This window comes from Pyxicephalus adspersus, chromosome 1 (genome assembly GCF_032062135.1).
Source record: "Pyxicephalus adspersus chromosome 1, UCB_Pads_2.0, whole genome shotgun sequence".
NCBI lineage: Eukaryota > Metazoa > Chordata > Amphibia > Anura > Pyxicephalidae > Pyxicephalus > Pyxicephalus adspersus.
In genome coordinates, this window is record NC_092858.1 from 86,925,566 (window position 1) to 86,949,600 (window position 24,035).

The 24,035-nt window shown below is 35.3% G+C and overlaps 1 protein-coding gene across 1 annotated transcript in view; it reads left to right on the forward strand.

Moving 5' to 3' along the window:
- The window catches only part of BCAS3 (BCAS3 microtubule associated cell migration factor), a 532,737-nt gene that overhangs the window by 152,797 nt on the left and 355,905 nt on the right, over positions 1-24,035 (forward strand). Inside the window, exon 15 of the mRNA XM_072407233.1 lies at positions 5,061-5,325. Within this exon, the coding sequence (XP_072263334.1) occupies positions 5,061-5,325 (265 nt within the window). The remainder of the gene's footprint in view (positions 1-5,060; positions 5,326-24,035) is intronic.

Sequence of the window (24,035 nt, forward strand, 5' to 3'; positions counted from 1 at the left end):
TTCAAAAGTATCATGAAGTGCTTAGGGGGCACATATTGTTACTATCAGAAAGCAGGATGGTTGACATTTGTGGAGATTTTAGGGTACCCTTAATCCGTACTGCACACTGAGAAATATGCAAAACCTTTGATTGAAGACATCGTCCCCTCTCTCCCTATTGGACAGAAATTTAGAAAAATCTCTCTTAGGCTTGTAGAAGGTAGTAGTAGAAGAAGGTTTCAAATGATCTCCTAGCAAAACTTGCCCAAAGAACTGTACCAGTGCAACAGATTAGTATTTGGCATTGTATCAGCACCTGCCATTTGTCAAACATCGATGGATCTAGTTCCTCAGGGCATACAATACTGCTGCTATGTTATTGATGAACACAGTCTACACATGTCTACAGAAAAAGAACACGCGGCATTACAGGCTCTGATCCTTTTTGGGATTACTCAGTAATACAATTGTTTTGTCAAATATATCTATAGTTCTACGTCTTTTTTTAATCACTTACTTCAAAAGGGACAAATATTTAAGTGGACTCAACAATGTGACTAAGCTTTTTAAGAACAAAAAGACTGGTCACATTAGATGACTTGTGCATTTCTATCCTTTGGAGCCAATAAAATTAGTATGTGATGCATCCAATATGGACTGGGAGCAGTTATGTCCCATGTCCTTCCGGATAAAATTAAAAGGCCAAAAGAATTTGCCTCAAGGTTGTTATCAAGTGCCGAAAGGAATTATATACAAATAGACAAGCATTAGGCTTTGTGTGGTGAGTGAAAAGATTTATTCAATTTCTTTATGGAAGGCAGTTTACTTTAGTAACCTATTCATTCCAGTGCTGCAGCTGAAACAGGGAGTGTTTGCAACAGCTGCACCCATGCAACTTCGGGCTTTTCACTATCTTAAAGTCTATACCTGCAAAGGGTATACCTGAAAAAAAAATGTTTCATATTTGTGCTTAGCTGTGCATGAACAGAAAATTTACTTTATTTGAAAGGTAAGTATACAACACTAAGCAGAACTCTTCTTGCCTAGCATAAAAAATGGCTATCCTTCCAATAGCATTCATTTCTAAAATCTCCTTCTCAGCAATTTATCATCAGTCCCTGCTTATAGTAGGGGTGCCATAGAGAATCATAATGGTAAACTAACATAAAAAACATTTTTTGAAGTAAATAAGTGAGTTGAATTGAAAAGGGGCTTCAAGGTATGTTGTAATACACCTTAAAGTGAACCATCGATCAGCTCTCCGTACCCCCTCCCCTCATCCTCATTAATTTTGTGATGATCATGCATTGATTTTAATGTGGAAACAAACACCCTAGCCCTCCACGATTCTGACTTTCTAAAATTCAAGAGATGCCAAACATTGTAGATCTCACCTCAGTTTTGAAGAATAAAGAGTTTAAGTTAAGGAGAACATCAGCCCTTTTCTGTTCTACTTCTAACAGGTTTAACCAAACACATGTATAGCAAGAATTCAGTGGTTTCTGTGGGTATTTTTTATTACTACAAAGGAAAATAATTAAATACATTTTCTTAAACTTTTCAGAAAAAAACACTGTTAATATGCTTTGCACTGCAACAGGGAAAAGATAAAGCCATGAATTATGTACAGAATCTGATTCCAGAAGTTGAATTCATATTTAGATCACATTGGATGAAACCCACCCTATATGCACTAGCAGTTTCATTCTAGAATCTACAGATGCTGCATTTCGGAAATGTCAAGGGAGCCTAATTTAGGAGTGTGCATATGCTGCCATTGTGTTTTCTGATTGCTAAGAATGTCTGTTCATCAGTTAGTTTCCAGGTCAGTATTGCTTGCACAGGTTATGTACCTCTTGATCTCTAACTCATGATTAAAGAAGGTCTTTAAAGGCCAGTAGACTGGTTTTCATAGTAGATTAAAATATATTGATGGCTTCTAAATGATAACATATTGTTGGTTTTTAAAGGCAGTGTTCATGTTTATACTGAAAGTTTGTAAACTGATAAGCCTGTATTTTGTTGTATGTGATTTTCTAATCATGGACAGAATTTTGTAAAGCGGCAACAAAATATTACACTTAGTTTAGTTTGTTCATTAGAAAAATAAAGTAAAACATTCAGCTGGGGTAGGTTTGTATTTGGTAGGTTTGTAGTTTGTATTTGTAATTCTGAATGACCCGTATAAAATATTGTTTGGTTTTTTTTCATGCTTGTCGTCATATTTGATATTTTTTAAAATATGATCTAGGAACACCTGAGGTACATCTCAGATATACCATAACAAAGCAAGTGGGCGTGAAGAAAAAAGTACCCCTTGTGCAATCATATCATAAATTGTAAAAACGTCTAACACCTTATGATCTATTTTTACTTGTTAAATTGATTACATCCTGGTTTTCTGAAATGCGAGTTGATATTATCAGTTTCACAGAAACTTCAGCTTTCACCCCACGGAAAAACACAAATTAAATCACTCATAAAGGCAAATACATTTGCTGGACGCAACACTATGTGTCCATTGAACAAGCTTGCTAACATTTAATTACAGAAACCCACAGACTGTCTACTGAGGAATAATAATTTTACCTTATACACATAAATAAATCAGTCATTTACTGTCAGGACATAGGACACAGACAGATGGCTGGAGCATCTATAGAGGGACTTTATAAAATATAGCTCAGGGCAACTGATACCTAAATCAAGGAACACACCCAAAAGCAATTATTTTTTAAATGTGTAAACCACTCATTTGAAAATGGCTAATTGTGAGAAGTTCTCCAAAGGTAATAACTTTCATACACAGAAGATTTTAAATCTGCACACACATCCACATCACTGACTGCCAGATTACAGCAGAAATACAAAATGCAGGATACAGAGAATCAATTATCTACATGTAAGTTGATGTTCCTGTAGAGGCAAATTTTCTACAAAATAGGCCAGGACAGGAATGATGTATAGTATTGGTGGGGTGTGTCAAATTGCAAAGGATGGAATGCAGATACAAGACTTATAAAAGTCAAAATTCTGGACTGTTACTGAAATAGGGACAATGAAAAGTTATAACCAGACAGACATAGTATGATGAAGTGGACAGAGCTACAAAATCATTGTATTTCGTAGTTTCTTCTTGTTTAATGTTTAAATGTGTGTGTATTAACCCTAGTATTGTATGCTATGGGCAAGATTTAATAAAGCTTTCCAAGCCTGGAGATATACTGTCATGAAAGTACCTGGGTAATCCAGCAAACATGGAATGAATCTCCGAAAAACTATTTGCTATCAGTTGGCAAATGTTTTATCCAGGACCAGATCCCTTCCAGGTTTGCTGGATCACTCAGGTTCACCTACAATAGTCTATCTTCTCAAGTCATGAAAAATTAGTCCCGATGTTTCACAATCTTACTCATTTTTTGCTTTTTTTATCAGTGGAAAGATGGGCTACACACCAATAACCTCAGCACGACTTTTAGTAAACCGCATTTGTTTGGAACAAGTGTACTTTCAAGCCCCCAGTACAAGTGCCTTGCCACTTTCTCTGACATTTTCACCCTAAACCAGCTTAATTGTCAACACTTTGCTGGTCTTCCCCCTAAAAATGCAATGCATGTTGTGTGACATGCTTAGAATCATTTTCAGAAACGTTTTAGACATCTATACTTGTTTCAGGTCAGCAACGTAAACAGTGTTGAGGCATCAACATGTTAGCCTGGAAACTAGCATTACAAAAGGAGTGTTTAGCCAAGGCAGCCTGCATGATCCTCCCATGACACTGGCCCGTTAAATGTTTAGTTTTTTTCAGAAAAAGGTTATTTAATAAACTAAAAGTAAGCAGTTGTAAAGCAATGTACTTTATTCATAACTCAGAAAAGTATGTGTAACAAAAAACATTATACTGAGTCTATTTATAGCATACAATGAAACTTCAACTAATAGTTAACTGTTGTATTTTCGGGCTAACAATATCAAAAGCCATCCCATGCACACGTGTGAATAGACATGTCCTGGACACAGGAAAACACATTAGTGCCCACATAGCAGATCTATTGACAGTTGGTCTTAAATATAGTGCTGTTTGTGTTAGAAAACTGGCAGACACACATAAAGTGAATTTCAATACAGTAAATTAAAACACACATTTATATGTGTGGCACAGTTTGTATTCAGAAAAAAAAGTAATTGTTACTTTTAGGAGAAAATGTGCTGCTACATAAAATATAAACTTTTATTTTTAGTAACCTTTTTTTTCTGTAAATGAGAAGGAAATGTAAGAACTGCTCTAGCAAGTTAATGAAAGATGTTTGAATACTACAGATACTCAACTGAATACTGAGAACACAGAAAAGTAAGGAATAAGTAAATAAAGACCGAGAACAAGACGCATATAAGTCACTCATGTAAACAACCTAAAAGACAATCTGCATTGTTTTTAAGTTTGTATTTTTTTATTGATATACATATCTGGTAGTGTTTTAAACTTAAAAGTAAGTAAAATAAAGAACAGAATCTCAAGTGGAAGTTGGACTTAAAGCAGAATTTACCCATGTTATACTCATCTGTCCTTTTACCATCATGAACGTAGCCAGCTTCTTCCTTCTTTTCTTGCTAGATGCAATTTTCGACTATCTTGATTGGTCAGGCCAGCCAGTTCTTCAGTCCTGGCAACCAGTGGAAGCCTGGATATGCTGGGTATCCCACCAACCAACATTGGGCTGCATGGCAATTTAGATTTTTAGGCAGGAAAGAATACTCATTGCAGAAGAGACATCTTCTGTCCCTTTCCAATAAATATCTGCCTCATCACAAATTTTGTTAAATGTAACTTACCTAAAAGGTAACTGTACATTCAACAGTATTTACATTCACCATATGAACAAGCAAGGGTCTCTGTCATTCCTGATTTTCTTTACTCTTGTCTTTCCTTTTTCTTGCCTTTTAAAAGATTTATAAGGTATTTTTTTCTTTCTGTTCATGCAGGATTAAAGCACAACTTTTCTTATTCAAAATTTAGAATTGTAATATTCTTGATAATATATATTATTCTAATTGCCTGTTTCCATTTTATGTCTTCTTAGGTGCAAGACATTTGCTTCAGTCATGACTGCAGATGGGTAGTGGTGAGCACCCTCCGTGGCACCTCCCACGTATTCCCAATAAACCCATATGGTGGTCAGCCATGTGTCCGGACACATATGTCTCCCCGCGTGGTAAACCGCATGAGTCGATTTCAGAAGAGTGCAGGTCTGGAAGAAATTGAGCAGGAACTGACTTCAAAGCAAGGAGGCCGCTGTAGTCCTGTGCCAGGCTTGTCCAGCAGTCCTTCTGGTTCTCCATTACATGGTGAGTAGTATCACTGCGGCTAGAGATTCCACATGGGTGGGCATTCACAGTGTTCATGCTGACTGCTTGGTGTATCTGTAGTTATTTAAATTAAACTATGTTGAAATGCAGCTGGGAATGCTCTTTTTCACACCAGTCAGCAGAAAAAAAACTATTTTTACTTTTACTCGTGTAAGCAAAATCTGTTTCATAAATTATATACAACATAGTTGAAGAACTAAATTTTTTTCAATATGGGTTTTTAATTTTACATACTTTGACAAATACATTTGTAAGATTAAAAAATTAGCATATATTTAGCACAAAACACTAGACAAAATACTAGATTTGAATACTTTTTCTCAAAAAACCTAAGGTGACTATGTTGGAAAAGTGAAGTCCTGTTTTCATATCTCTTGTTTTTTTTGCAGATGCATTAAAATGTAAACTGAAGTTTTCCTTATTTTGTATAGGAAGTATAGCAACAGCAATCTTTGCTCCTTAAATGTATCAGAAGAATAAAGAATAACTCTAGTTAGCAGCAGTTGTATTGAAACTGTCAACATAAAACCCAGTTGTAGTTTTAAAGAGAAAGACAATCATCCAGAACAATGAACACACTGCCCCTGATTCATCATTGAAATCCGCGATCGCGGGAAGCGCGATAATACGCGCGACCAGCGATCGCGGATTACCGCGGTCCGGGGGCTCGAGTGCGCGCGTACACTCGCGTCCTGAATCTGTCGGCCGGATTCCTGCCATGCGCACCGGATCGCTAATACGACTGCGCGATCGATAATACGATTTGGCTTGATGAATCAGGGCCACTGACTTTGGAGCTCGCATGGCTCCCACATATTCACAGAATATATATAAATTTTGTGTATTTACAAACCCAGCATAGCTGTGTGGCTTCCCCTTCGCCTGTTTAGGTGATCACATCAGATGAAACCTAGCATCCCTTGATTTCCTCCAATGATGAATCTTCTTGCCTTTGCAACACATAACATAAAAATTGTATGGCCAGTAGTACTAAAATATATTTGCAATATATGATCCATGATCATGCTTTTTAGCTTATCTGGAGTTTTTTCCTAAAGTGATCTTTGGTCAGATTCTTTATTTGTCATGCTTTTCCAATGCATACTGTATTTAAATAACGCTTAATTACTCCTTTTACTTCAACACCAACCACAAGCTCACAAACTTTTTATGACCTTTACACAATCTTCAGTGTTCACTTACCTTCCTGTTTTTAGCCCATCCTGACATTTTCAATTAGAAATAATCTTGTTAAACAGTTGCTTATTTAATACACAATAAAATGCTTTTAAAATATTCCATAGTTGCCCTTCATCTGTTAAAGAACTATTAAAGATGATGGTGCAATGGTGGTGGTGAGTGTGTCTATGCACAGAGTTTGTGGGGTTGTCTAATACTGCATATATACATAAATGTTAGTCAGTGTCCCACTGAAAAGAGTGCAGGTTAAAGCTATTGCCTGTATTTTATTCAATTATTATTTTTACATGCAATTAATTATTTTTACAGTTTTCCTGCACTATAATTTAGAGTAATTTCAAATTAGGAGCTTTTGATTTTGCTAGATTGAAAGTTACTTTTGTGTCGTAACCTTATTATTGGCTTCAACAAACTCCTAATACCAATGCTGCCAAAGGGCAAATCTTTTGTATGGATATGTTAAATTCTGGAGATAAGAGCACACTACGTGCACATAGACAGGATGAAAAATACACGTGTATGTATTTAGTATCCTATTTTGCTTTTGTCAGTAGTTCATATAACAAATATGAAATTTAATGCGGGATGCAGTATGCCTGAAACAGACGTTTTCTGTAAACAATTAGCACAACAGATGTGGTCATTGTACTGTGTCTGACATCACAGAGAGGCCAGGACGGAAGTACTAGAGTGCACCTTTTATCCCATTCATTCTGGTCTTTGTCAAGGGATGTTACAGGAGATTATTGTTGCTACAGAATTCCTAAATGTTTTTGAAGTTTTAAGTAGATTTTCCTTTAAATATGTACCAAATGACTTGTGACTATTTCACTTTGATTAATCTGGAGAAAAAGCAGTTTATTTTTCTGTACAATAAATCTTTGCAAAAACTGTAACTTAAGACTGGGCATCACTTTTGAGCACTTTGTAATAGAATTTAGGAGGATGTGACATACGTAAAACATTCTGTTATTTGACCTCTGTAGTGTAGAGTTATTTTGCACAACTAAGTAAAAACTTTAAATGTAAATACTAATTTTGCTAAGGGAGAAAAGTTTATCTACTATATATTTTGTTTTAGTAATTTTAACAACACCAATAGAATGGTAATTTCGTTGAAAGTGGTTGCCAACCTTTTTTTCAGTCCCGCGGACCGGTAAAGTCACCGGCTCCCGACCACGCATGCGCGAGGTTACTCAAAGGGGAAGAAATCTGGGCCTGCAATGGGAGAGTGAGCGGGTTGTGTCCAGGGACACAGCCCACCCACTTCCCTGAGCCTGGTAATTGTACTGGGGACGTGGTCCGCAGCTCTGGCCGGTGCATCTCATCAGCGGGGCCCTTCTTCTGATCCTGCTCAGGCGTGCACTGGCGAAAGCTGGGGACCCGCAAAATTTTCTTGCGGGCCACCGGTTGGCACCTGCTGCTTTAAAGCTCTCCAGAAGGTCAGTGCAGAGATTGTGACACAATGTACCAAACAAACTTCATCTGTGAGAACTTAAGGCTTACTCGCATGTATAAAATATATAGGTAAAATTCATAAAACTTCATCACAGGGAAAAATTTTTTTTTGGTAAATGTATTTATAGAGTGCTAGCATACTACATAGCATATTACAGAGCCCATATTAATGTCTCTAACTGTCCCTCAGAGGAGGGGGAGGCTAACAATCCAATGTCCCTAATATAGACATACAGTATATCAGTGATATAGTCCAAATTTGGGAAAAGCCAATTACATATCAAATAGTTTTGAGGATGTGGGAGGAAATGTACAACTCAGGTAGAACATACAAATTCCATGTGGTTGGTGTCCTGGTCAAGATTCGAACTCTAGTGCTGCAAGGCAAGTACACTAGCCGCAAACATTGTGGTCCTTTCTGAGTCAGATCTGGGTAACTGTTCAATGATTTGGGTCGTTTTTGCCTTAGATCAATAGTTTTTGCCTAATATTTCTAGTAGTGGATTTTAGGTTTATGATATTTGAAGCATAATTTTGCTACATTTTTAAGTAACAAGTTCTAGTATCAGCCTGGTAGAATCATTTTCATGCTGAAAAGGGCTTTCAAAGGAGCACACTGATTCATCACATAATTACATAATATAGCATAATATATGTATTTTAATGGTTGAATTCAGATCTATCCTGAAATATGCTTTTTGTTGTTTCAGTTCACTACCAGTCTCTTATGTGCTGCAGTTTGGGTGTACATTATTGTGCAGTACAGTAACAGATCTTGTGTAGGTTTTCCAGCAGTTATTGTCCTCACTAGACTTTTTCCTGTATGGTAAAGAGTCATGAGTCATTGATAGCTATATGTTTATTGAGTACAGGATCTGGGCCACATTTTACCTATAGTTTTATTTCTGCTGGTTTTCCAAAAACTGCCATCCAGCTTCTGTCAGTTTTCATTTTCACACAGCAGAACATCTGTTATGGTGCACAGATTCCGACAAACTCACCTTTCTCAGATTTGCAGAAAGCCACAAAGGCAATCTTGTGGGTTTCCCAGGTATGGCACTTTGATATATCCAGGCCGCTATCCAATAACTATAACTAGTATTGTTTAGTTCTGGAAATTTATTGCTTGTTTGGGGAATCGGGGCTTTGTGTCTCTTGTTGAAATAAACTAATAAATATATTTTATTACATGTGAAAACCTTACAAAAGCTATAACAGCCTAGGTTAATTCTAGTACAAATCCTAGTTAAGTATTTAAATAGCATAAGTGCATTAAAATGACAGAATCAGGGCAGTCTGATACTTAGAAACTGGTTCCTTATCTGAAGAAATCATCTCTCTATATGATGGGATAAGTTTAGAATTAGGCTGCGCAAACACGTGCAATAATTGGTAATGAATGATCTACAAGGGATCGTTCGATAATTGTTAACAAAAAAAAAGTGCACACTAGCTGGTCAAGGATGCCGACGAATGAGAAATCTCGCTGGAAATGAACAACCATCCCCGCGGATCTGATTGGGCGACGATTGTTCGTAATCTATTGTGTGTACAGTCATTCAGTGATTGTGGATTGTTCAGTGATACACTTTCTCCTGTACGTGTCACCGTACGATACGTCATCGTATCTAGTGTGTACATTATTGGTGGATTATATATGAATGATCGTATCGTTACAGCATGTACAGAATTGTGCACAATACGATCATTCAAAATAGTGAGGAATAATCATTGATCCTTCGCTTTCAAAGGATAATTATTACACGTGTGCACCTAGCCTTAGTTTTTGCTGTGCTTTTTGTTACTTTTCTATTGTCTTGTCTGTAATATATTGCTACCACCATTGGATGGTAGCTCCTACAATGTTACTCTGGATCACTAAAACTCACATAGAGTAACAAGTAAAATAACCTTGGCTGATATTATAGGACATACTTTTAAAATGCTATAGTTTTTATGTAGCTTTCTTGGCATATTTTCCCCTTCACCCCTCTTGTAAGTATGCAAAGAAGTGTTCAAAATTAGATTAAGAGGGTTAGTTTTAGGATAATATTAAGGGTTAGTATTAGAATAGGGGATTAATCTCTACATTATGAGCTTTACTCCAAAAACTATGACCACCAATCATCTGCCACTGAAAAATATGTACCATAGATGAGCTGCCCTGTGGTATGGTATAGAAAGTGTGTTTCCTGTTTGTAAGATTTATCTGACAACGGGGAGCATAAAAAATGTAGAACATAATTATTTTTTCTTTTTCTCGTTCTCTAGCATATCGGTCGTCAACCTTTCAGACCTCACGGACCACTAAATTCATAATTTTAAATCCTTCGGACCATTAATATGAATTTTTTAAAAAAGACAAATACATTTGTAAAATAATGATCTTCCTAATAGTACCTGACAATGACTGTGGAGGCTCTGATTTATTGATCAGCTCACGGTTAAGTGAAGTATTACTATTGTTACTATTATCATTAGTTGCATTATCTTTGGTATTACTAAAGAAATGCAAAATGTTTGTTTGCTTTTTCTCCCTCATTATGGGTTTATTTCATTTGAATCTAAGGCCAAACAACAAATGATAGTTATCAAATTCAAACTATTTGATGCCGTTAAATTAACCAGGTAAGGAAAATACACCGTTAAGGTCATACATACCTAAAAGAGCATCTGAGAAATAAACCAATAAAATAAAACAATTGGATGAGAATCGGTATTGGCGGGGCGGGGTGACGGTTGTAATGGTGGAAACAATACTGAAGCGTACGGCTCGACAACGATTGCCTCATACAACTTAACGCGACACTGACGTCAGGGTGCGCCTCGCTTGTTTTTCTGTCTTCAGTACAGTTCATTAGTTTAGTGCAATAAAAAGGCGAAAATTGTCTTTCAGAATATAATAATTTATTAGTATATTATTTTTGTTTTATTAATAAAACATAAAAATTGGAAATAATGTCCAAATTTTTCTGTGGACCACCCAAATTTTCTTGAAGACCACAAGCGGTCCACAGATCCCTGGTTGGCGACCGCTGCTCCAGCAGGTCCGGTACCCAGGCAAACATGCTTGTAAATTTGTGAAATCCAAGAAACAAAGTACTTTAATACCATAAAGTGACAATTGGAGAATGGTGTAACTTATCAACACTTTGGTAAAAGGTGTTTATAACGAACCCCACAGATCTTTATTGTATCCTGTGGAATTCACCACTTTAAAATTGGAAAGTGCAAAGGACCAAATGTATTCAGAATTTTTTGGCAAAAGGAAATGGTAAATGTGACAATATTATGTATAAACATTGTTTTAAATAAAGGTTTGGGCAAAAAGACAAAAACTGTAAAAAAAAAAAAAAAAAACATTTTATAAATATGCCCCCAAAGTCCTTTAAAATATAAGCTAAACCTACTCTTGAAAGAATAAAGGGGGGAAGGCAGGTAACTAAAGTGGTGATGATCTATCCCTTAAGATATGAAATGAGATCAGGTTAATGAATATAATGACTTCATCTGTAGTGAAATTGAAAATTTGTGTGGCACAGTCAAGTAAACAACCTTAGATTTAAGAGCAAATAAAGTTGATTCTCAAGCCACCTTGCTATAGACCTATTACTGTCTTGATAAATTTGATATTTTTTTTTGTACTCTGGCTAATCACTACATTTGTAAGATGGTAATTCACCTGTTTTACTTTGTTAAAAAGAAAAAAACAAATACAGATAGGACACAAAACTATTTTGCAACAGCCGAAGATTCTGCTATCCCTGTACATTGAAATTTTGTACTATTTTTCCTATTCCATCAATTAAACGTAGGTTTGGTGATGAAGTTGCTTTCTTGGGTGAAATTTCTTGCCCTATTGCAAAAAGCGTTAAACATTTCTTCAGTAAAGGATTATCAAGTCAATGACATGGCCAGCAAACAGTCCAGACCTCAATCTGAAAAAAAAAGTATGGTAAACATTAAAAAGAAAAGGTCAATGACAAGATTCCATTCTATAAAAAAAATTATCTTTAACTGCTATGCATAAAAATTAGAGCTTGACTGATAAAGAATATGTTTTACTAAGAGTGAAGTACATGCCTCAAAGAAGTCAATTAAACTTTAAGGCCAGAGGGGATGCAACAAAGTACAAAGTTAAAATTTTTGGATTGATTTATAATTTTTTCCCCTCATTGAGGGATTCTATAATGTTTTATCTTACTTGGTCTAATTAAAACATTAATTATTCCAATGTAATTTGATTTTTCTGGAAGTATATTTTATAATAACTGAATTGTAAAAAAAAAAGTTGTGTGTCATATGTGATTTTGCAACAAATTGAAACAGGTGACTGAACATCCTCCAAGAGTAGTGATTCAATCATTTTGTAAAATGTATAAAAGCCAATCTGTTTTAACAGGTAGGACATTTATGAAGCATCAAACAAAAACATGATATTTCTTCACAAATAACATCACTGTTTCTGTTCAAGCTACATTTGTTCAAGTTACTTTTTTTTGCCTAAATGACACTATATTGTTACTTTCAGTATTGAAGCTGGTATCACCATATTTACTAAGTTGCCTTTAGAATGAGCGACATTTTAATTGCCATAAAGCATTTGCCACTTTGAAGGTGTAGAACAGCTCAGGCTACTGTGGAGATCAGAGATGTTTGTTTCAAACACCTGACTGCTATTTTTGCTATTTATCTCCACTTTTCAAAAAGGCAATAAAATGTAACTTAATAGGGACTTATCAACACTTTAAATGTGGCGATTGGTACTTTTTTTTATGGTAGGGTATTGGAATTTCTGATTGCCAATATAGACTAATTACGTTACCTTTATTCTCCATTTTTAAATGTATTTTCCCTAGGGAGCAAAACATGTTCCCACTTTGTTAAATCTGGCATTATTAAAATGGCAAACAGGTTATTTAAATTGTATAAAACAAGTGGAGAACAAATTTTGTTCACTGCTTTTTGATGGTCATCTAATCCATTACTACTTTTATTATATTATCCCTTAATTATAAAAAGGAAGGATTGGACAGCTCCCAATTAAAGTTCAGAAAGAATGAAGTCCATCTTTATGATACAACATCTCCCCGCTTTGATGTTTTCTTCAGTTGTATGACCTATGTTATCTAAAGTTTGAATGTCTTGCAAAGGATGAACTATAGATTGATTGTGGCTCTTGAAATCATCTGTTTGAGAAGGTACTTCAATGGTGCAATGAGTGCACGTTGTCGGAATGCAGGACAGTGCTATTTTAAGGCCATAGTGTCTAGCTGTTGAATATCCTGTCTTATATGTTTATTTTCTATTCAGCTGGCAGTTGCTTGTGCTCTTTGTGTTATTTATGTCTACCAGCTTTCTTATTTACAATATATACTTAACCACCCTCATGCTTGTTTATCTGTGCAATATGACGTCTTTTATCAGGGTGCCTTGATGCTGGAGTAAGGATGTGCTTAAATCCTGGCAACGCTTAGAGAAAAATAAAGGAAGCTGTTAGCCTTTTCTTGTTAGGTAGACGTTTCCTTTGCTTCTGCATGGCAAGGGATCACTGTGTTTGGGTTATGATATCTTGTAATCCACCCAGGAGTATATGTCATTTACTAGTGTGCCCAGGGCATGTTGTTGGCAATTTCAAAGCGAAGACAGTGACCTTTCAAATGCATTTACTATCGGTGAAATATTGTAGTGAATTTCCGTGCTCCTCCTTTCACACCCACTGCTTGTTGAATCGGCCCAGAAGAAAAAAGAAACAACCTAAAATAAAAATAGCTTTTCCATCAGGACATTTTAATGTTTTTGATAAGCTGATCAGAAGGAAAAGTCAGGCATTTGAAATGAAGCCCAGACTACTCTGATTCATTGTTTTTGTAGTTGATGAATATATGTAAGTAAAAAAAAAACTTGTTTCTTCAGATGAACATCATAAAGTAAACGGTGGGTAATTATAGAAATATGCTGTGCCTTTATTTTTTACAAAGGCTTCATTCACATTGGGCAGGGTATCCTTTTGCCTTTGTTATATGGACACATTTAGTTTTTGCTGTCAACATTTCCTTGCTAGCTGGAAAGGTAGGGAACCTAACAGTGGGAAGCAAGTGAATGAATATGGTGGCACGTCTAAATTATTACATGCAATGTTTGCCTAAAATGTAAAATACATAAATGTAAAGAAGACCAGATATATTAACCCATCTTGTTAGTTACAATTTTGTCCCAACAGCTTTTTATTTTGCTGTAAAAATCCACTAATTGTGTTAAAATGTATTTTTTAGGTAAGATTGCAATGTAAATTTACCTGGCATGCTATTGTTTGCTTTGGGTTCCTACCATAGAAACTTCTTGGGGTTATCTTTTTTTTTATGTTTATAAGCACCATGACAAAAATAAAGACAAGCTAGAGTATTGCTGAGCTCATTAGTTAGTGCTCTAAGTGTAATAGTGAGCCAATAGTGAGCCGCCATAATGTTAATAGGTCTAGAAACAAAATTACTTTTACCTAGTATTACAAGACTTAAACTTCCTCTGCAGTGTTTAAAAAAAAAAAAAAAAAAAGGACCGCCCTCTAGAATCTAATATCTTTACTACCGATCCACATATGGATCCTGACTGAATTTCCACTATTTTTTTGTGTGAGGAATTTCACATAAACACATGCATGATATATAAACATCATTTAGATATTGTACTTTGTGGGAAATTATTTTGATATGCAAGCAATTAAAGCAAGAGACTATGCTGCCTCTTTAAGTTGTATCTGTAAATCTGAACTTTCAACATGTTCTGTCTAGGTGACCATACATATCACTACGTTATGTGTCTAATTTGAGCAACTTTAGAATTGGGCAAGGTGCACACTGTGTAAAGCTGTTGTAGAAACTACAAATGAACACTTCTTACAAATGGGGAAAACAAAGAACAAATCGCTTGTCAAAGTGTACAACATTATTACTAGGACAGAAAGTCAGTGATAGAAATTTGCCCAGTTGTGCAGGTCTTGTAAATGTTTTTATTTTCCCTTAAACAATCCCTAAAAATTATGTTTTAGCTGAAAACAAACTAAGGGTCTATTTATAAAATTGGGAACCAGAGATTTTCTCAAACATTTCCTAGTGGGAATCTTCCAGGTCCATGTGTTTTAATGGCATTAAATGATTCCCATTGTTTGAGTGGGCGTCAGTTTCCCTGTTTTATATATGGAGCCCATAGAAGTGTATTTGTGCAATTTTTTCACACCAGATTTACACAATATTCACACTTTTAAAATTGGATTGCATTGCAAAAATGGGTACAAAATGTGTGATTCTTGGGTATTTTTTTTTTTTCACAAACAGACCCCTTAAGGAAAATTCCCAGTTTCCCTGTAGCCCCTGCAATGTTCCTTGTTTATTTGTTCCTTGTTTTGATCCACTTCAGTCTCTAGTCTTCTTGTTGTATTGACTGACAGCTTTGCGGAATGATGTCTGAGCCTGTTGAATATAAGGGAAGGTGAGTATGCATGTGTTTATTCTAATTGAGCTTTTTCAGTGATTTTTGTAGGAATAAGTGCTTTTTCCAGTGAAACGACAGATGGGTGATAAGAAATGATTTTATGAGAAAAGTTGATTGTTGACCTCTTAGAAGAGCCAATGTACTTTTTAAGTGCCATTTGAGTGCTTTCCCTTAAGGCAGTTCTAATAACAGCAGGGGCTTTTTGCTAGCAAGAGGTTCATTATTATCTAGACAAAGTGAACAGAATAGTACAATGGCATACCATAATTTAAACAGTCCTTTTTTTTACTGGCTAGTATATAGCAACGGCTGTGCTCTTTCTAAGGACATGATTTATAGTTTTTTATTTTTTATTTTTAATGAACTAATATTTTCTTCTACAATGTATTTATTTTGTTGAATAAATAAACAAAATACAGTCTATTTCCATCAGGGAGATTGCAGGCTGGTATAACCTAAGTGGAACAATATGGTGTACACCAGTGGTATGGAGAGCACTTTAGTTAGAGTGTGACACAAATGTAAGAACAAATATTTTATGTTGCTTTACATGTTTTTGTAAAGACTAATTCAGGAGAACATGACCCAACTGTTTGCTGTTTGGAGCAAAAGATCATCACAACAATTATATATAGCAAAGTGAAATTGGCTTTTCCCTACTCCAAAATGGCCACTCCTGCTTATAAAAAATACAAATGATGACACAGAGATGCTATTGACCTTCCCCCATGTAATCAAAATTCTTTAGTGATCTGGTTGCATTGGGTTTCAAAGAATACTTATAGGTTTATTCTATAAGAATGACGGTTTTATGTTATATAATGTTGGGACTTGACGATGTAGAACTCCAGCTACTTTGCCTCCTCACTAAGGCTACATACACGCATGCAGTAATTGTTGTTGGAAACGACCGATTGACGACTGATCGTTTGATAATCGTTAACAAAAAAGTGCACAACGACGCTGATAAACGAAGAATATCGCTGGTAACAAATAACTGTCCTGGCGGATCAGTTTGGGCGTCGATCATTTACTATGTATTGCGTGTACAGTCGTTCTGTGATTGTGGATTGTTCTGCGGTACACTTTCTCTGGTTCATGTCACTTCCTGCATTGTTCCAATGATCAAATCTAGTGTGTGTACAATATTGGTGGATTATATTTGAAGTAATTGTGAATAATCGTTGATCTGTTGTTAGTTGTTCATTCTCTAACAACAATTATTGCACATGTGTACCTAGCCTAAGCCATAGTAAATATCTCTAGCACCAATATTCACTAATCGGTTCCTATGCAAGGTATTTTGTTCTGTACACACTCTTATCATCCCTCATCTGGACTACTGTAACATCCTCCTCTCTGGTATTCCACTAACCCTACTCTCTCCTCTACAATCTATTATGAATGCTGCAGCCAGACTCTTCCATCCTTCCCACTGCTCTTTTTCTGCTGCATCTCCTAGTAGTTCTCTTTAATGGTTTCCGTTTCACCTTAGAATCAAATTCAAGCTCCTGTGCTTTGCCTTTCATCCCCTTACAGTTCTTGTCCCACTTACCTTTCTGACCTGATAAAAAAAAATACTCCCCCATCCACTCTCTTCACTCCCTCAATGACTTAGTAATGACTTCCTCTCCCACAACCTCATCACATGCACAGCTCCAAAACTTTTCTAGAGCTGCCCTGACTCTCTGGAATGGTCTTTCATGTCCCATTCGGCTTGCTCCTCCTTTCTTCTCATTTAAAAGAGCACTTAAAACCCATCTTTTCAAACTCGCCTTCCCATCTTCTTCTGTTTCTTAAAACCCTTACCACTCACCCACCAATCCATATCCCCTCCTATTGTAGGCTGCTTCACCACCTTTTAGGTTGTAAGCTGTTTGGGGCAGGGTCCTCTCTTCCTCCTGTGTCACTGTCTGTGTCTATCTGCCATTTGCAACCCCTACTAATGTATAGCGCTGCATAATATATTGGTGCTATATAAATAATGTTTATTAATAATACTATTATTCTTCCTATTAATAATTATAATAATAATAATAATAATATTGTAATTGCCCTAAACTCAAAGAAGAGACAAATAGTATTGGTTTGCATGTACATGATCTCAGTACCTCAATATACAGTAAATACTTCCAGTCTTGAATTGTTAAGGCAACATAAATATGCAATAATGTGTTCTGCATATATATATATATATATATATATATATATATATATATATATATATATATATATATATATATATATATATATTGTGCCGTACATTTTTGGTCTCATTTTTGTTTTTTAAGAGAGTTTTTCCTCTAAGCATTTTTCCTTTACATTCCCTTGTTCTCATGACAGCTCCTGGTGTTTGTTCACACTTTCACCTCTCCAATAGCCAGGGTTTCCATAAACACTTCAAAGGTTCTTATCAGAAATGAATGTCTTATCGTAATCTTCTCAGTTTGGCTCTTTGAAGTGTGTTAATGTCGCTGAGTGAGAGGATTAAACGTTACACTAATTTGGGTTCATTTTTAGGTATACAACTTCCATGAGCATAATACAACCCTAACGTGCAGCATGAACAACACCTAAGGAAGGTTTGTGTGAATATTACAATACCATTAGAACTGGTTGCTGAACACATACATGTGCAGGAGTTTTCAGATTAGAACCTTTATTGGACAAAGGCATGCGAGTATGTGTGTAGTTTGCTTTAATCAAAATCATACTTATGAGTCTATTCATAAATATTTTAACACAATATTTACACAACTTTCACCTAAGATTCAAAAAAGAATAAAAAATAAAATATATGTGCATCCTGAGTTAAAATTGTGTGAAGTTTGTATGAAAACATTTATAATTAGATCATATATTGTATGTAAAAGATGGAGGGATCCCAGGAGAACCTAAACTGTGTTACGGTATTTTTAAGTTGCCAAGCCTGTTATGTTCAAGATTATCGAAAAAGGAGCAGAGAGAGCATAAGCTTTTTGAAGGCAGGGTACAATAGTGTAATTTGAATGTTTTGTGTTCAAAAATTAGCTTCTAACAGAGTCCAACTGAACACTATTACATAACAAAACTAAATGAGTTTAGTGGAATTTAAGAATATAAATGGTTACATACAATATATATAGTACAGTCAAATCTCGAATTCCCAACACGTTTCGCCGATAGGCTTCCTCAGGGGATTTGCTTGAGGGCACCCTTCGGTTTGGCTGGCGGCGTCCCGTGCCTTACTCCACTTGTACCACCAACGTTCTTTCTAATAAGATTACCTCTGATCTTCCACATCTGACTGTCATATACATGCCATCTAAGGTGAAACTTAATTCTTGGTCACTGAATTCATGATACTGATTATCTCTCAGTATTACTCAACACAAGATCATCCTTCTGTATCAATCAATATAAGCTGTTCCTAAGAACCAACATCTTCTTCAATATCTTTGAAGCCTTTTATTGTTTATGAATTATATTCATGGTTTATACCACCTTTGAGTCCCTTGAATTCATTGATTCATTAATTCATAAATTGGGGTATAGTCACGATGACACTTGACAGATGCTTTTATTCTCATCTTTACATAGTGGTTTGATACTCATGGTTATCTCAAGCAAATCTCCTGAGGAAGCCTAAAGGCAAAACGCATTGGGAAATGGAGGTTTGACTGTACCATATATATTGTATGTAACCACTTATAATCTTAAATACCACAAAACTCATTTCGTTTTGTTATGTATTAGTGTTCAGTTGGACTCTGTTAGAAGCTAATTTTTGAACACAAAACATTAAAACTACACTATTGTACTCTGCCTTCAAAAAGCCTGTGCTCTCTCTCCTCCTTTTTCGATAATCATAGATCATATATTGTGTATCATTGGGGTTATTTTATTCAAAAAAATGTAGGCTGTTTATTTGGCAAAAGTTTGCAAAAATGTACTTTACAAAGAAATCACATGCAAGGAAATGGAAAAAAAAAATTTTGCTTGCACATAATTGGATGGCTGAAGTCAACAAATCATCAACTCGGTCACTATGCTGAGTGAATTAGCCCCTGCAGTGCGATAACTTCACTAAGTATTAGCCCCTGCAGTGCGATAACTTCACTAAACAGCCTAAATATCATTATTAAAGTCAACTGAAATGTCATACTGTAAGGTTACGCCTAAATTTGAAGTTTGACAAAAAATTCCAGTGACTTGGAGAATTGGAGGAACGTGAAAGAATTGCAAACATTATTGAATCAACAAAGAAATACCATAAAGAACAAAGGAACATGATTTCTTTACACTTGTGGGACACCATTTCCCACAAGCATACCACTCTAGTGGTGACAGGGATATTTTAGTTCTTGGATAAAACTTTGAAAGTAAAAGGAAAACCTTTCAACGATAAATGATAATTCTGTTTGACAGGAAAGATGAGGACCTAGATATGGACCTTGACTTTCCAAATCATTTCCAAATATTGTTAGGAGCATTCTTACCTCTGACTCTTTTCTTGCCCCTCTCATTCCAGGGGGCTACTTCTCTTCAGATCCATCTTTATCACTTTTATTATCATTTGTGTTTTTGTTGCAGAGGTTTTTTCTTTTAAGATCTTTTACCATTCTGCTAAACCTTTGTGTATCAGTACTACTTGGACTGAGAAAAAGTTGGTAGACCCACAAAACTTTTTCCTGAAAATTGAACTGTTATTGCTATTAAAAAGTATCATGAAAGTACTTAACTCTGTTGCTGGACACTCCTAAAATGGTGCATTGTCATACTGCAACCATTATACACAGTTTGTCAAATATAAATTGCAATAAGAACTGATTTTATGGCTCTCTGCTATTATATAATAATGTTTTCCTGAGTTGGAACAGAGTTTAAACAGATCTATGGAAACCACTTACAGAAGAAAAATCTGTGCTGTTCATTGATTTTCACTCCGTGTGATACTTTTGGTAGCTCTCCAGTCGGCTAAAACCATTTTACTGTTCTTGTCAAAAATCTATAACAAAACAATAAATGTAAATTATTTCACTTGATTCAAACAGCTTCCTTTTTACTTTACATATTTATCAGTGAGTTTTTCTGATTATCAAACCTCAGGCTTGTTTTTATTTTGTAACAATCTTATGGGATATTTTTGACCTTACTGTAGGCTTTAAAAGAATGGTTATAGTCTTTTTTTTTCTTTTTTCAAATCTGCCTCATAAAAGTTTACTTTGACATACTTTGAAAATTTGACATACCTTCATACCTTTTATTCAATTTTGGCTTGAGTGGGAAAGGGTTGGAACCCCTATTAGGTTATTGTTGCTGTGTGTTTATGCTGGGAAGTTTTAGCCATATTTGTCCTGCTGACCATTGTCACCATTTCATAACAATAGGAAATACAAGATTGTCACATGAATAGAGAGAAAACCAGTTATGGTGGCCAGTGTCTAAGAGGGATTTTCTCATCTCATGTCCTTTTGTCTCTGTGGGACAGGAAAACTACCACTCAAAATGTGATGTGGGTGGAGGAATGGGTAAAACTCCTAAGTAAAAAACACATTTGGTCACATCACTACAGGTTTCTTGCTTTATTGTAAAAGCAATGTTACAATATTGTTAAGAAAATCCAACATTTTAGTGGTGCACAGAGTTCTTTCTTCAAGGCTGATAGGGACACATAAACGTTAAAACGTTGTAAACTTTTAACGTTTTAACTTTTTTTAAGTAATTAGTACAAAGTGTTGTATCTTTGGATTTATTATCACAGCCACAGAGCCATTTAGGCAGCTCTATCCTACATAGGCTAATCATACCAGCCATTAGGACAATACAAAGTTGTAAAATGTAAGCAAAAAAAATCGCCACTTCATGTATGGAGTCCAAAAATAATATGTGCGACACAGTATAGTCATTTATATGTACCTTTATTTACTTGATCAATATGTTCTGATGTTTTAGGTGTTTTACTATGTTTTTAGAAACAACACTATTTAGTCATCACCCAGATAGCCTTCTTTAATTTAAAAATCCTAATTTATCCATCATCTCTTACACCCAATAAATTTACCCCCGAAGAAGGGCCTCTTCCTGCCCCTAAAAAGCCTTTTTTTATTTATAGTTATTTATATTTACTTTTGTTTACTTGATTAATCTGTTCTGATGTTTTAGGTGGTTTACTCTGTTTTTAGAAACATAACTATTTAGTCATTACCCCAATTGCCCTCTTTAAATTAAAAATCTTAATTTATCCATCATCATCCCATACACATCTCTTACGCCCAATATATTTAGCTCTGAAGAAAGAATACTCTTCCTGCCCCTAAAATGCTATGGCTTTTTTTTGTCAAACACAAATAAAAACATTTTTTTGGCTGTATACAGAGTGGCTTTTCTGTTGTTTGCCTTCATTTTTAAAAACCTGACTCAGGCTGTAATCATAAAAATAAGGTATTGATTATACAGTCACTTTAAAGGGTATATTTGGAGTTTTGTAAATGCTCAACCAAACAAACTCTCCACTAAGGGACATTGGAACAATGATCACTTGTATCCTATTAAAAAAAACATTTCTTTTGTTTCCTTACCTCACCTATTGGTCAACTTAGGGTGGAGTCAGGTACAACAACCACAGCAATCCTCTAAAACCAGGGTAGTTTACCAACATTCCCCTGAACGGGGTAGGGAGAACTTTTTAACTTTTTAATGTAAAGCCTTCCGGTCTTCAGACAAGGGAATGCTACGGGACTTTTTTTTTTGTAAATGCTGCTCAGAAAGATAAATTTCTCATTAGTTTGCAGTTTAGCTAATTCTGCTCTCATACCTTTGTACCCTATTTGGACCAGAACAGTTTTTAAATATACACTATGGTCCTACTGATTATTCAATAACTTTATCATACCCTAAGATAACAAAGTAATACATACATTTTTTTTAGTTCAAATTAGCCTTCTACTTTGACTATTGTTCATTTACTGGTAATAAAAACTATGGACTGTATTCCCCTTTGAAAAACATTATTTATTTAATGATTTTTTTAAAGTATAAAACAAAAAAATATAAATAGATAAAGATAACCAAAGGGCAATAAGTCCATGTCATTGAATCTTCAGTCCTTGAGTGATTCAATATTAATATAGCAATGATATGTTATGTGTAACATAGTACTACCTCTTCGCCACATCACCAGCATAATTTAGATACAGAAAGGAAGAAACTATGTAGTATTTCTGGTGTTCATTACCATTTTTTGAAACTTTGCTGTTTAGGGAGGATTTGTGAACCAAGGTAAGAATCTTACGTTCTTGCTCAGCATCCAAAGAGTCTCCCAGTTTCTGAAAAAAGCAGGAGCACAAGTACAACAGTCATAGAGTGTGGTGAGTGGAGCCCTGACCATTGCATAAAGGTTCAAATGTTGTATATGGGTAACCAAAGCCAAAACCCTGAGGGAGTGAGCACAAAAAAGTAGGAGCTGTACAGGTCTAACCTAATATCAGAGGTAGGTGAGCTAAGAACTTCCCTAAAATGTATTTTATGTTGTATAAAGCAGGTAAAGGTAAAAGCCTATCAGGTTGTTTATCCCTGGCTATGTGAATATACTGCAGCTAAAAAAAAAAAATGTTAAAATTTATTAAAATATACTTTGGAAATATAAGATTGTTCTTTGCATTCCTTCCACCTAATTAAAATTGTCTTTTTTTGTAGGGAGCCTTATGCTATTGCACAGTGCTAAGAATGTGACCAGCCAGTCAACATCTGGGGTTCTAGGCTGATCTAGAGTGACTGATGTTGATACAAAAAAATTGCATGCCTTCTTGTCCCTTTTCTCCTCTCTATTGCTTAAATGTCTTCGCCTCAGTTTGCCTCTTTGTAACAAGAGGTAGACTTAAAGTTGATTTAAATGTTTGGTATTTTGTGTGCCAACAGTTAAGCTGTGACAAGATATTTTTTCTTTTTAATGTTTACTACATCAGTTGTCTGAAGTTACATTGTGGAGTAAAGGTTTATCCTGAACACGTGGGAACTCTTTCCTGCATTTTTTAAAAATATGCATTTAACCCTTTTTCCACGCTTTTTTTAATGCTACAGTAGGCCATGATGTTCAGTATCTGTGTCCAATGCCTTATCAAGTGGGATTTATAGATTGTTGAAATTTCACCTTGGAATTGTGGGTTTTGAAGACATATCCATTAAAAAAGTTCCATTAAAAAGGGAGAGAAGTATTTGCAAATAACAATAGTTTTCAGGTAGGAGCATTATGGGATATTTGAAGGTAGAGGATGTAATGACCATTGAAGTACCTCTTGACTTTTTTAAGTATTTTTTTAAATTAATTTTGGTAAGCTAGTTTTTAACACTTTAAAGGTAAATATTAAAAAAAACACTGTCCTGGTATATTACATAGATTGCAAGGGTTATGGAAAACTTTGTTTCAATCTCCTATCTTTTATATCTGGTTATCTTTTGTGGAAACCAATATGAATGTGCAAGTTAACTTCAAAGTATCTTTGTAAAGATAAAAATCAGAAAGAATCTATTGCTGCTTGTTTTTGATGCTGCTGTTCTTC